Below are 14,026 nucleotides of genomic sequence, written 5' to 3' on the forward strand. Positions count from 1 at the left end.
CCCGATACGAGGCATAGTACCCACAATACAAGGCACAGTGCCCCCAATACCAGCCACAGTATACCCTGTACAGGCCATAGTGCCCTCAATACCAGTCATAGTATCCTCAATACGAGACACAGTACCCCCAATACAAGGCACAGTGCCCCCAATACCATCTACAGTATACCCTGTACCAGCCATAGTGCCCCCAATACCAGCCACAGTATACCCTGTACCAGCCACAGTGCCCCCAATAGCAGCCACTCACAGTGCCCCCAATACCAGCAATAGTGTCCCCAATACGAGGCACAGTTCCCCCAATACCAGCCACTCACAGTGCCCCAATTACCAGCCACTGTGCCCCCTGTGCCAAACACAGTGCCCCCAATACCAGGCACAGTGTCTCCAGTACCAGCCACAGTGCCCCTAATACCACAGTGCCCTCTGTACCAGCCACTGTATACCCTGTACCAAAGAGCCCCCAATACCAGCAGCAGTGCATACCAGCCACAGTGCCCCCAATACCAAACACAGTGCCTCCTGTACCAGCCACTGTACACCCTGTACCAAACACAGTGCCCCCAATACCAGCAGCAGTGCATACAAGCCACAGTGCCCCCAATACCAGGTACAATATACCCTGTACCAGCCATAGTGCCCCCAATACCAGCCACAGTGCCCCCAATATCAGCCACTCACAGTGCCCCCTGTACCAGACACAGTGCTCCCACTATCAAACAGTGTCTCTAATACCAAACAGAGTGCCTCCAATAGCAAACACAGTGTCCCCAATACCAGACACTGTACACCCTGTATCAGCCACAGTGCCCCAATACCAGCAGCAATGCCCCCAATACCAGCCACAGTGCCCCAATACCATCCATCCAACCCCCAATTCCAGCCACAGTGCCCCCTGTACCAAACACAGTGTCCCCAATACCAGCAACTGTACACCCTGTGCCAACTACAGTGCCCCCTGTACCAAAAACAGTACCCCTAATACCAGCCACAGTGCCCCCAAAATCAGCCACTGTACACCCAGTACAGAACACCGAGCCCTCCAATACCAGCCACTGTACAGTTTGTACCAGCCACAGTCAGTGCCCCCAATACCAAACACAGTGCCTCCTGTACCAAGCACGGAATCCAAAATACCAGTCACTGTACTCCCTGTACCAGCCACATTGCCCCCAGTACCAGCCACTGTAGACTCTGTACCAAGCACAGTGCCTCCAATACCAGCTACAGTACCCCCAGTACCAGTCTCAGTGCTCCCCGTACCAGCCACAATGCCCCTTATGTTAAACACAGTGCTATCAATACTAGTCACAGTGCCCCCGGCTTTTCCCCCTGTACCAGCCACAGTGCCCACATTTACCACAGTGAAACCTGTACCAGTCTCAGTGCCCCCAGTACCAGTTGGGCCCCAGTTCCAGTAACAGTGCCCCCAGTACCAGCCAGTGCCCCCAGTTCCAGTCACAGTGCCCCCAGTATTAGCCACAGTGGCCAATCGCAGATTAAACAGCCCTCAGTTCTACTCACAATGCCCCCTGTACCAGTCAGCGTGAGATCCACCATCCTCACATTGCACTCAGACTGAATACCATCCCAGCTGGCATAGTGCCCTCATTTTCCAGTCATAATGCCTCCTCTACCATCCGTAGTGCCATCATCTGCAGCCTCTGGGCTCTCATCACATCACTGTGCCCACATTGATAGTCACAGCCACCCACAATATCCCTAGATCTAGGCACATTACTGCCAGCCCATATGCCATAGGTTGCCAGCCATAGTGCCCTCACAACCACATTGTGGGCCCTGAGTTGCTAGCCATTTTAATAATCCCCTAGCCAGTCACATTGCCAACCCATTACTATTCAAGCGCCAGTCATGGTGCACCCAGTAACACCCACAAAGCCTCTGTGTCCCCTCTGGTCCAATGGTGCCAGCTACCCCGCACCTTCATTAGCAGCCATGTTTTACCCAGTGCCAGCCCCTCACAGTGCCCTGAATTCCATCATTAAGGCTCACAATGTAGGCCATATTGTTCTCCAGGTAGCCACACTGCCAAAACAACCCACACTGCCCAATATAATTTACCCAATACCGGCAATGGTGCCCCCAGTAACATTCATAAAGGCCCTGTGTCAGCCATTTTGGCGTGACTAAAGTGCCCATCCACAGCACCATCCATAGTTTCCTTAGCGGCAGTAATGTGTCTCTTGTGCCAGCTGCCGTGCCTTCACTGCCAGCCATAGCTTCTTTAGTTCCAGTGATCGTCGAGCCCCTGGTGTCAGCCACGACGCCACAGTGCCACTGACCGGTAGATTGCTTCCTATGAGCCATGTTTTTTTTACCGTCGATCTTGGGTTCATAAACGGCAACCAGTCTGAATAAGCAGAGCTGCAGTATAAAGCATGGAGGAGTGTAAGTGCTGCATAAAACTGGGCCCTCAGCTTGGAGCTTCTTGGTATGAGATTGAAGCCTTACATCACCAAGCACCATTTCCAGTGTCGGATGGAGTGGTGTAAGGCACGCAGCCACTGGAGCAAAGGAAACGTGTTCTGTACAGTAATGGAGATTATGTGCCCGAGGTTAAAATATGGAGGGGACACATTTCTGCCCATGAAGTGTATAAAGTCCTTAAACTGTGGCCCCTACAGACAGGTGGCTTTAATGTTATGGTTGGACGTCGCATCATGGAAGCCCACGGGCAATAATGAATGACATACGAGGCCGAGTCTTATAAAGAATATGCATTTATTTATAATTTACAGTCGCAGACATGATATCCACAGATCTACACATGGAAGCCATCTTCCCTCCATTTTGTCTTATTTTACTATATTAACAGCTAAAATAGAAATCTATGAGGCAACAACAGAAAATATCCATAAAACAGGCAAAAAATAAAATAAAAAGCATCGTCTACACGACCTGATGACATAAAATGAAACCTATGGCTGATTTCAGGCCCATTCATGAGGTAATAAAATGAAGACTAAACAGTCTGGGCCCAGATACAAAAGGAAACGATTATCCATGGAGGTGGCGGCCATTTTGAGTCATCACTAATAATGCCTGCTCAAGATGGCGTACGGCGTGAAGACATGACGCCCAATATTATGGGACATTTTAAAGTTCTGAAATCTCATAAAGGTGCAATTTTTTAGGTACATTTACAACCCCACAAAAGAAAAAAATAGCAGGAGGACATTTTGGTTTGGTTGCTATGGATGCTTAACAACCACAACCTTATCTATGGCTTGTCCTTAGCAACCAGTCTGTCACAAATGTCTCATCATGCAGTATATGTGTCTGAACACCTCTATATGAGTAAGAGAGGTCGACCTGTCGTGACTGATGTCACAAAATGGCGACTTTGTGATAAAATGGCAGCCGCAGTATTCATTGAATGCGCTTGTCATGAGTGTGAGGCGATAATAAGATTGTAAGGCTATGTGCACACAATGCAGATTTGGTGCAGAAATTTTTTCCATGAAATCTGCACCATCTGGCAGGAAAACGCACCAAAAAAAGCACCAAAAAACACATGCGTCTTTTGGTACATCTTTTGGTGCGTTTTTGGTACATCTTTTGGTGCGTTTTTGGTACATCTTTTGGTGGGTGTTTGGTGCATCTTTTGGTGTGTTTTTGGTACATCTTTTGGTGGGTGTTTGGTGGATCTTTTGGTGTGTTTTTGGTGCATATTTTGGTGTGTTTTTGGTGCAATTTTGGTGCGTTTTTGGTACGTCTTTTGCTGCGTCTTTTGGTGCATTTTTGTCGCTTTTTTATGACGTCAATGGCTGGCAGGGCTGAAAAAAAACACCCGAAAAAACGCCGCAACAATTAACATGATGCAGATTTTTTTCTGTACCAAAATCTGCATCAAATCTGCAAGGAAATAAAGCAACGTGCGAACAGCACTTCAGGATAGGCATGCAGATTAAAAAAAAAACGCATAAAAAAACCGCACCATGTGCACATAGCCTTAGATTTCCAGCACCAGGCATACCTGGCAGTGATATACCAATTTTTTATTTTTTTTATACCCTGTTCACATGAGTACAACTTTTTTTTACCGCCGCAATAAACAGCGGTATAGATTATCCGGTCGCATAACACAAACATCAACAGGAGCAGCAACTGGCGGTCATAAAGTTCTACCACTGGTCGAAGGGCAGTAGCGGACCGTGCGTCATCACATATACAGAAATACAGGGGCCCCCACTGGAATAAGGGCCCCTCTATATAACACCATATAAAGGAGGATTTATATACAGTAAACCAGCCGGGTCGCCCCAGTATTATATTTTCTCCTAAAAAAAATTTTTGAAAAAAAATGACGTCTGTTGATTTCACCTGAGACATAACTGGACAAGACGAAAAAAAAAAAAAGAACATGGCGAACGTCCCCCCAAATTTCACATCAGATGTTACTGCGACGCTGCACACCGGCTCTATAATCGGAGCATATCTGAACCAAATCTTTAAAAAAAAAATGGAAACCATCAACAAGTAATGTAACTGCTGTTGACGGATCCGTGGCTCACATTAAGCGTCTTGTATCCTAACATGATAACGCTGCAGGTCTGACTTCTTAGACCCTTGACGGCCGTCGATTGTGAGAATCTAGGGGGCAATTTGGATCAGTTAAGGTGGAAGATGAATCAACAGCAGCTTGCAGGTTTCCAATCAGCACCTGTAAATATGTGAACTAAAACCATGAAAAGTAACAGCGATATATTATAGAGATGTCGGATTGTAGAAGGATGGCCGTCTTTGGAACCGAGGGTGGAGCGTCCCTTTAAGAACAATGATTTTCTTACAGTAAGTTGATGGGTGCACAAATAAAGGGCACAGCATAATAACATTTCATAATCTGCTAATCACCAGTCACTGATTTAAAGGAGTTGTCCAGGATAAGAAAAACCTGGCTAGCGCCACCCCCTGACTAAGGCTTGTGTTTGATATTACAACTCAGCCCCATTGAACAAATGGATCTGAGTCACAGTAATACACACAATTCATGGTCAGACATGTTTTTCTAATCCTTAGCAACCCTTTTAATGAGACTGTTAAGATGATTCTGACCCCAGAGTGACAATGGATGTGTAAATATAGGCTGTAGGCCACATTTTTAACTCTAGGCCTCTGTTTCTATGGGTATTGATCCTCGCAACCAACCAGAGGTCCCGTTTCATTTTCTATGCAGGGTGTATGAAATGGAAGCTCAGCTCTCATTGGTTGCGAGGGACAACATGGCCATTTTCTGTTTCCATCAGTTTTGACACCCAAGGCCCATGTTTAAAGAGTTTATCCACACTGTGGCTTTTACATCCATTTATCGTAGGTGCCGGGAAAGCTCTCGACGCTTATATTAAACGGTTCATAGACCACTTGCACAGTATGTAGGTATATTTTATTTTTTGGCTGTACGGTGTAATCATTAAGGCTAGGTTTTTATATTGGGCGGTAATGTGATGTACGGGTTTCACTACCTGCCATGTTAACAGTACGCACGCCCTATGTGAAAACCCGGCCTAATATTCATTATCACATAAGAGAAAAAGCTGAGCGAGGTCTAGGCGGCCATATTGGTTGTCAGGTGGTTTCCACTAGCCTAGTAATAGGATGAATCCATATATGGGCCGTTAATTCTGGAAAAAACAAAGTGGGATCAGTAATTGCGGCCATATTGGTTGTCGCCCAGGTGGTGGCCATATTGGTTGTCACCAGGATGGCAGCTATATTTGTTATCACCAAGACAGCAGCCATATTGGTTGTCATCAAGACAGCAGCCATATTGGTTGTCATCAAGACGGCAGTCATATTGGTTGTCATCAAGACAGCAGCCATATTGGTTGTCACCCAGGTGGAAGCCATATTGGTTGTCACCTAGGTGGCGACCATATTGGTTGTCACCAAGAAGGCAACCGTATTGGTTGTCACCAAGACAGCAGTCATATTGGTTGTCACCAAGACGGCAGTCATATTGGTTGTCACCCAGGTGGAAGCCATATTGGTTGTCACCTAGGTGGCGACCATATTGGTTGTCACCAAGAAGGCAACCGTATTGGTTGTCACCAAGACAGCAGTCATATTGGTTGTCACCAAGACGGCAGTCATATTGGTTGTCACCCAGGTGGAAGCCATATTGGTTATCTCCCAGGTGGCAGCCATATTGGTTGTCTCCCAGGTAGCAGCCTTATTGATTGTCACCCAGGTGGCAGCCATATTAGTTGTCACGAAGACAACAGCCATATTGGTTGTTATCAAGACGGCAGTCATATTGATTGTCACCCAGGTGGAAGCCATATTGGTTGTCTCCTAGGTGGAAGCTATATTGGTTGTCTCCCAGGTGGCGTCCATATTGGTTGTCTCCCAGGTGGCGCCCATATTGGTTCTCTCCCAGGTGGCACCCATATTGGATGTCTCCCAGGTGGTGCACATATTGGTTGTCTCCCAGGTGGCGCCCATATTGGTTGTCTCCCTGGTTTGGGGCCATATTAGTTGTCACCAATATGGCTGTCATATTGGTTTTCATCTAGATGAAAGCCATATTGTTTGTCACCAAGACAGCAGCCATATTAATTGTCATCAAGACAGCAGTCATTTTGATTGTCACCTAGGTGGAAGCCATATTGGTTTTCTCCCAGGTGGTGGCCATATTGGTTTTCTCCCAGGTGGTGGCCATATTGGTTTTCTCCCAGGTGGCAGCCATATTAGATATCACACAGACACAGTTTGACTGTTTTATTTAGCAGAGGCTCTGAATGAGTTTGAGGCACGAGCTGTAAATAAAACATAAAATATCTATAAACCTCAGTGACCCCATAAATATATCAATATGGATTCTAACAAAAAAAAAAAATAGAAAACTACAACTCCCAGCCTTTGGATAGCTGTTGAGCCGCCCGTCCTATAAACGTATATAACATATATACACGGCGTGGTGACCGTTACCCTGCACATTACAGTCCTTATATATCTGTAAAGAATTCTTCAGGTCGCACTGATGCCGGCTGTTCTGCTGTCAGGAACGACACCATCCATTATCAGATATTCGGATCTTCTACGCACAAACATGGCCGCTTTTCCAGTCCGCCGGGTTAACGCCTGGGATTTTACTGTTGGACATTTTTGCTTCACTTTTCAGGTTTATCCTATAAGAGGGAAACATTTAAAGTGTTATTTCCTTTTAAAGCCCTTCACCCCCCCCCAGCCTGTTTTCACCTTCCTGCCCTGGCCCTTTTTTTTTTCCAATTCTGACCAGTGTCATGTTATAAGTTAATAACTCTGGAAAGGAGAAATTGCACTGTACAATTTCTCCTGAGTACGCCGATATCCCGTATACTGGTGGAAAACTACTGTTTGGGCGCATGGCAGGGCTCAAAAGGGAAGGGGCGCCATTTGAAAGCAAAATTGTCTGTAATTGTTAGCGGACGCCATGTCGCATTTGGAGAGCCCCTGAGGTGCCTAAGCAGTGGAAACCTCCCCCATGATTGACCCCATTTTGGAAGCTAGACCCCCCAAGGAATCTATCTAGATGTGTAGTGAGAGCTTTGAACCCCCAAAGTGCTTCACAGAATTTTATAGTGTTGAGATGTAAAAATGAATAAACACATTTTTACCACTAAAATGTTATTTTAACAAACTTTTTTTCATTTTCTCAAGGGTAACAGGAAAAAATAGACCCCCAAATTTGTTGTGTAATTTCTCGTGAGTACTCCAATACCTTAATGTGGTGGAAAGCTACTGTTTGTTTTGCACGGCAGGGTTCGGAAGGGAAGGAGCGCCATTTGAATTTTGAAGTACAAAATTGGGTGGAATCGTTAGCGCCAACATTACAATACATTCCATCTGTCAGTGCTGCACTGACACAAGCCTCTGAGATAACGCTCCTGGCATGGTCACAGAGGCTTGCCATAGCTGGGTGACCCAGAGGCCATCATGATCACCTCGTGTTGCCATTGCAATGATCGGACCCTTATGGTTACGTCGTGGGGGTCCCGATCACTTGGGAGAGGGAGCATACTTATTGATCGCAGCATTTAGGGAGTTAAACACCTAGGGAAACTGCAGGGACCGCTCCTGGCTGTGAGTGCCAGGTCTCGACTGTCACATAAGCCAACGTCGCGGTGGTGATCTAGAAAGCACAGCTCCTGTGGTCTGCGCGACTGCCATGACATAGTCATTTGTCATAGGTCTGGAACCCCATCCCAACCATGACGTATGAGTACGTAATAGGTCGTGAAGGGGGTAATAAATGGGTATTGCAGTGCTTGTCAATAACTAAAAAGATTTCAGCCGTTCTTGAGAAATATACTTTTGTTTACATCTCGTTGCCTTGGAGACCGACCACAGATGGGAAACTTCTGTATCTGGCCGTGGCTCGGGATCGAGTCGAAGGGCGTTAAATATTAAGGCATTTTTATATTTCATCGGGCATGTTAATGTAATTTGTCTCCACCAGGGGGCAGAGTACACAGCGCCCATTAACCACTTACATCCCTGTCGGCCTTGTTCTGCTCGCTGCTCTCCTCCTTGTCCTCTAGTCCGGTCTGCTCTCCTGGATCTTGGCTCTTCTCCTCTATGTTCAGCGTCTCCTGTTCTATGTCCGGCGTCTCTGTCTCACTTGTTCTCGATTTCTCCTCTTCTCTGTTGGATTTCTCCCCCGTCTCCCTCGGTCTCTCCTCCGCTGCCTCCTTCTGTTTGGCAGGGTCTTCCTGATTACTTGGTTGGTTCTCTGATGGCTTGTCCGCAGACGGGGAATTGTCCGCCGCCGGGGATGCGTCTCCGTCATCCTTGTCCGTCACACCAGCGTCGCCCTCGTCCGATTTATCCCCATTCTCTTTAGTGGTTTCGTTGCTCGTTTCAATGTCAAAGTCCATATCAGATTGGGATTGTCTGAACCTGCGGCTGGGGGGTCTCCTCTTTATGGATCCTCTTGTGCGGACCTACAGATAAGAGAGTATATATATATATATATATATACCAGATTAAAGCTGCCATACTGCTCACCGAACGCTATATATAACTAGTTCTGCCCTAATTTATACATAACTATTTCCCCATACAGCAGCTATATAAAAAAATAATACTACCTTATAGTGCACATTACTTCTTCATATACTATATATAAATTATACTGCCATTCTTTAGCTTTTTCATACATTATGTATAAATAATGCTGTCGTACTGTAAACATAAGTATTTTCCTCTACACTATGTATAATGCTGTCATATTGTGCACATAAATACTTCCCTGTACACTGCATATAAATAGCACTGCCATTCTACACACACAACTATTTATTCATACATAATATATAAATAATGCTGCGCTACTATACAAATAGTGATGACCTCATAATGCTGCCATACTGTGAATAAAACTATGACCCCATACAAATTATATATACTTTGTATATATATATATATATATACAGTAGAGTCCAAAAGTTTGGACACACCTCATTCAAAGAGTTTTCTTTATTTTCATGACTGAAAATTGTAGATTCACATTGAAGGCTTCAAAACTATGAATTAACACATGTAGAATGAAATACTTAAAAAAAAGTGTGAAACAACTGAAAATATGTCTTATATTCTAGGTTCTTCACAGTAGCCACCTTTTGCTTTCATTACTACTTTGCACACTCTTGGCATTCTCTTGATGAGCTTCAAGAGGTAGTCACCGGAAATGGTCTTCCAACAGTCTTGAAGGAGTTCCCAGAGATGCTTAGCACTTTTTGGCCCTTTTGCCTTCACTCTGCGTTCCAGCTCACCCCAAACCATCTCGATTGGGTTCAGGTCTGGTGACTGTGGAGGCCAGGTCATCTGCCGTAGCACCCCATCACTCTCCTTCTTAGTCAAATAGCCCGTACACAGCCTGGAGGGGTGTTTGGGGTCATTGTCCTGTTGAAAAATAAATGATGGTCCAACTATCAAAAACTGGATGGAATAGCACGCCGCTGCAAGATGCTGTGGTAGCCATGCTGGTTCAGTATGCCTTCAATTTTGAATAAATCCAGTAAAACCCCCCCACACAATCACACCTCCTCCTCCATGCTTCACGGTGGGAACCAGGCATGTAGAGTCCATCCGTTCACCTTTTCTACAAAGACACGGTGGTTGGATCCAAAGATCTCAAATTTGGACTCATCAGACCAAAGCACAGGTTTCCACTGGTCTAATGTCCATTCCATGTGTTCTTTAGCCCAAACAAGTCTCTTCTGCTTGTTGCCTGTCCTTAGCAGTGGTTTCCTAGCAGCTATTTTACCATGAAGGCTGCTGCACAAAGTCTCCTCTTAACAGTTGTTCTAGAGATGTGTCTGCTGCTAGAACTCTGTGTGGCATTGACCTGGTCTCTAATCTGAGCTGCTGTTAACCTGCGATTTCTGAGGCTGATGACTCGGATAAACTTATCCTCCGCAGCAGAGGTGACTCTTGGTCTTCCTTTCCTGGGGCGGTCCTCATGTGAGCCAGTTTCTTTGTAGCGTTTGATGGTTTTTGACACTGCACTTGGGGACACTTTCAAAGTTTTCCCAAATTTTCGGACTGACTGACCTTCACTTCTTAAAATAATGATGGCCACTTTGTTTTTCTTTACTTAGCTGCTTTTTTCTTGCCATAATACAAATTCTACCATTCCATTCAGTAGGACTATCAGCTGTGTATCCACCAGACTTCTGCACAACACAACTGATGGCCCCAACCCCATTTATAAGGCAAGAAATCCCACTTATTAAACCTGACAGGGCGCACCTGTGAAGTGAAGACCATTTCCGGTGACTACCTCTAGAAGCTCATCAAGAGAATGCCAAGAGTGTGCAAAGCAGTAATCAAAGCAAAAGGTGGCTACTGTGAAGAACCTAGAATATAAGGCTATGTGCGCACTTTGCGTTTTTTTCTGCGTTTCGGCTGCGTTTACAACTGCACTGTGTCATTGACATTATGCATGCGTTCTGATTCCCCAGCAAAGTCTATGAGAACCATGCAAAATCTGTGCGCACAATGCTTTTTGAAACGCAGCATTTTGATTGTCAAAAATTTGTCAAAAACCCATGCGTTTGAAGAAGCAACATGTCAATGATGATGATGTCAATTGATGAAATTAATGAGTTGTAGAAAATCGCTGCCAAAATGTGAAGCAGTGCGCTTGCATTGCATTATTGTTGCGATCCGCATGTTTTTTTAACCTAACAAAGGCAGGTCTTTCGTCTTTCTCTGTCTGTCGGTCGGTCTGTTGGTCGGTCTCTCTCTATCTCTATGTCTCTATCTCTCTGTCCATGTCGGTCTCTCCCTCCCACCCCCTCTCATACTCACCGATCCACGATCACGGGCGCGGCGCTGCACGGCGTTCACACTGTGGCGGCTTCTTCTCTTTTGAAAATGCGTGAGTGTGCCGCGGCATGATTTGCGGTCACACGTGAAGGACTCACCTGTGATCGCAAATCCCCTGATTGACTGCAGTGAGCCGCGCGATCAGCTGTGCTTTCACTCAGGTTACTCGCGGCCACAGCTGCAGTCATTCACCTGAGAGCGGTGGCCGCGAGTGACCACAGTGACAGAACAGCTGATCGCGCTACTCACTTCAGTTGCTGCATGGAGCTGACAGGAGCGGCGGTGTTCTACTGCCGCTCCTGTCAGCTTCCGATGTAGCCGCGCAATCACAATGAAGTCGGGTGAAGTTCATCCGAGTTCATTCTGATCGCGCGGCACTGTCTCGCAGCCAGCCATGCTCTTTTTGACAGTGCGGTCCCACTCGGCTCTGCTGCAAGTCTATGGGGATGCTGCCGAGCCGAGTGGGACTGCACTGTCAAAAATGTGCGTTCTGGATGCTTTTCCCACTCTGTCTATGGCAGTGAAAGCATCCAGAACGCATGAATTCTCCAGGAATGTGCGCATGTTGCGTTCTGCCGAATGCGTCTCAGAACGCAGCTTTTTCGGCTGCTTTCTGAGACGCACAGGCAGTGACTTACACGCTGCGGAATTGGACGCAAAGTGCGCACATGGCCTTAGACATATGTTCAGTTGTTTCACATTTTTTTGTTAAGTATTTCATTCCACATGTGTTCATTCATAGTTTTGATGCCTTCAATGTGAATCTACAATTTTCAGTCATGAAAATAAAAAAAAACTCTTTGAATGAGAAGGTGTGTCCAAACCTTTGGTCTGTACTGTATCTAATATATAAAGCTGAATGTGTGTATGTGTGTGTGTGTGTGTATGTCCGGGATTGGCATCTGCACCGTCGCAGCTACAGCCACAACATTTTGCACACTCACACTTCTGGACCCCGAGAGCGTCATAGGCTATGTTTTGAGGGGAAATTTTAACCCCGCGCTTTCCAGTTATTTGCCCTAAAATCTGCCTCCATTAAAGCGAATGGAGCTGGGAGCCACAGTGCAGCCTGAACTTCAGAAGAATGCGCAGCCACGCCCTTATATAGAATGTTGGCGTGTCACAATGCAGCCAGGGAAAGAGACAGACACAGACAAGGAAAGAGGCAGACACAGACAGGGTAAGAAACAGACATAGACAGGGTAAGAGACAGACACAAAGAGACAGACACAGACAAAGAGACAGACTGACAGGGAAAGAGACAGACACAGACAAAGAGACAGACACAGGGAAACAGACAGACAGGGAAAGAAAGGGAAAGAGACAGGGTAAGAGACAGACAAAGACAGGTAAAGAGACAGACAAAGAGACAGACACAGGGAAAGAGACAGACAGGGAAAGAGACAGACAGGGAAAGAGAGGGAAAGAGACAGACAGGGAAAGTGACAGAGATAGATAGACAGACAGGGAAAGAGATACGGTAGATAGACAGGGAAAGAGATTGAGACAGACAGGGAAAGAGATTGAGACAGTCAGAGACAGACAGACAGACAGACAAAGAGATAGAGAGAGAGACAGAGAGATATATACAGAGGGGGAGAGAAACAGAGAGACAGTTACTATCCCGGGCGTTAATACATTCTATTTATACATTCTATCCCGGGAATGTTAATACATTCTATTTTGTTAACAACAGTTATTAACCCGGGCGAAGCTGGGTAGTACAGCTAGTATATATATATGTATATATGTATATATATATATATATATATATATATATATATATATATATGTATATATATAAAATCAATGTTGACATACTATGCATATGGCTATGACCCTACTTACTATATATAAATTATGCTACCATACTGTAGACATAACTACTTCCCCATACAGTGTATATAAATAATGCCGCCACCATACTGTACGCATAACTATTTCCCTGGTTTCTTGTCAGTGAAAGAAGATATTGACCCTTTCTGACCCTGCCCAAACAGCTGCTGGTGTTCTTACAGAGAAGCAAGCAGGGAAATAGTTATATACAGTATGGCGGCATTATTTACATATACCGTATTAGAACTATCAGCCTGGAGTCCAAGACATGACTGTGACTCTTGGCTCTTGTGTTGCACAATCAGGAATAAGTGGAGGGAGGGTAAATATTTGAGTCCTCAGCTTCCAAGTCACACACTCCACATTGTAAACTGGTGCCCTAATTGTATGAATATTGAGCAATTCGCATTATTTGTGCTGCCCTCCAGGTGAACGCTCCATACCGCCCCCCAGTGTACAGACCTTACCTTAGTGTAGCTCTGGAGATGACTGTCCTCTGGTGGTTGTTCAAAACTGACTGGTGATTCCTCTGAGTTGCTGGAATGTGGTTGGACACTGGGGCTACTGGGTGTGGATGGCGGAGTGCCCCATGGGGAGGTCATGGCTTTTAAACCAGGGCTCTTTGGGGATGGTCCTGGGAGAAGCGAGGCCGGAGCGAAGGCCAAATTAGCCTGAAACCAAACAAAATCATGAGGGGTGTATGCTGTACATTATAGAGATCTAAAGCAGAACACAGAGCAACCGGGAAATATAGAACATATACCGGCTGTACATATATAATTATATACAGGAGATGCCCAGGTTATACCAGCTGTGCATATATAATTATATACAGGAGATGCCCAGGTTATACCGGCTG

General features: G+C 45.6%; 1 protein-coding gene across 4 annotated transcripts in view; it reads right to left on the minus strand.

Annotated features, from left to right (window-relative positions):
• Positions 1 to 2,723: 2,723 nt before the first annotated feature.
• RCSD1 (RCSD domain containing 1) overlaps positions 2,724 to 14,026 on the minus strand; it is a 92,784-nt gene continuing 81,481 nt past the window's right edge. For all 4 annotated transcript variants that reach the window (XM_075334913.1, XM_075334910.1, XM_075334909.1 and 1 more), the window contains exons 5-7: positions 13,635 to 13,838; positions 8,493 to 8,942; positions 2,724 to 7,148 (exon numbers count right to left, since the gene is read on the minus strand). In XM_075334913.1, coding sequence (XP_075191028.1) covers positions 7,131 to 7,148; positions 8,493 to 8,942; positions 13,635 to 13,838 — 672 coding nt within the window. In that variant the 3' untranslated portion in view covers positions 2,724 to 7,130. The remainder of the gene's footprint in view (positions 7,149 to 8,492; positions 8,943 to 13,634; positions 13,839 to 14,026) is intronic.

This window comes from Anomaloglossus baeobatrachus, chromosome 2 (genome assembly GCF_048569485.1).
Source record: "Anomaloglossus baeobatrachus isolate aAnoBae1 chromosome 2, aAnoBae1.hap1, whole genome shotgun sequence".
In the NCBI taxonomy this organism is placed as follows: Eukaryota; Metazoa; Chordata; class Amphibia; order Anura; family Aromobatidae; genus Anomaloglossus; species Anomaloglossus baeobatrachus.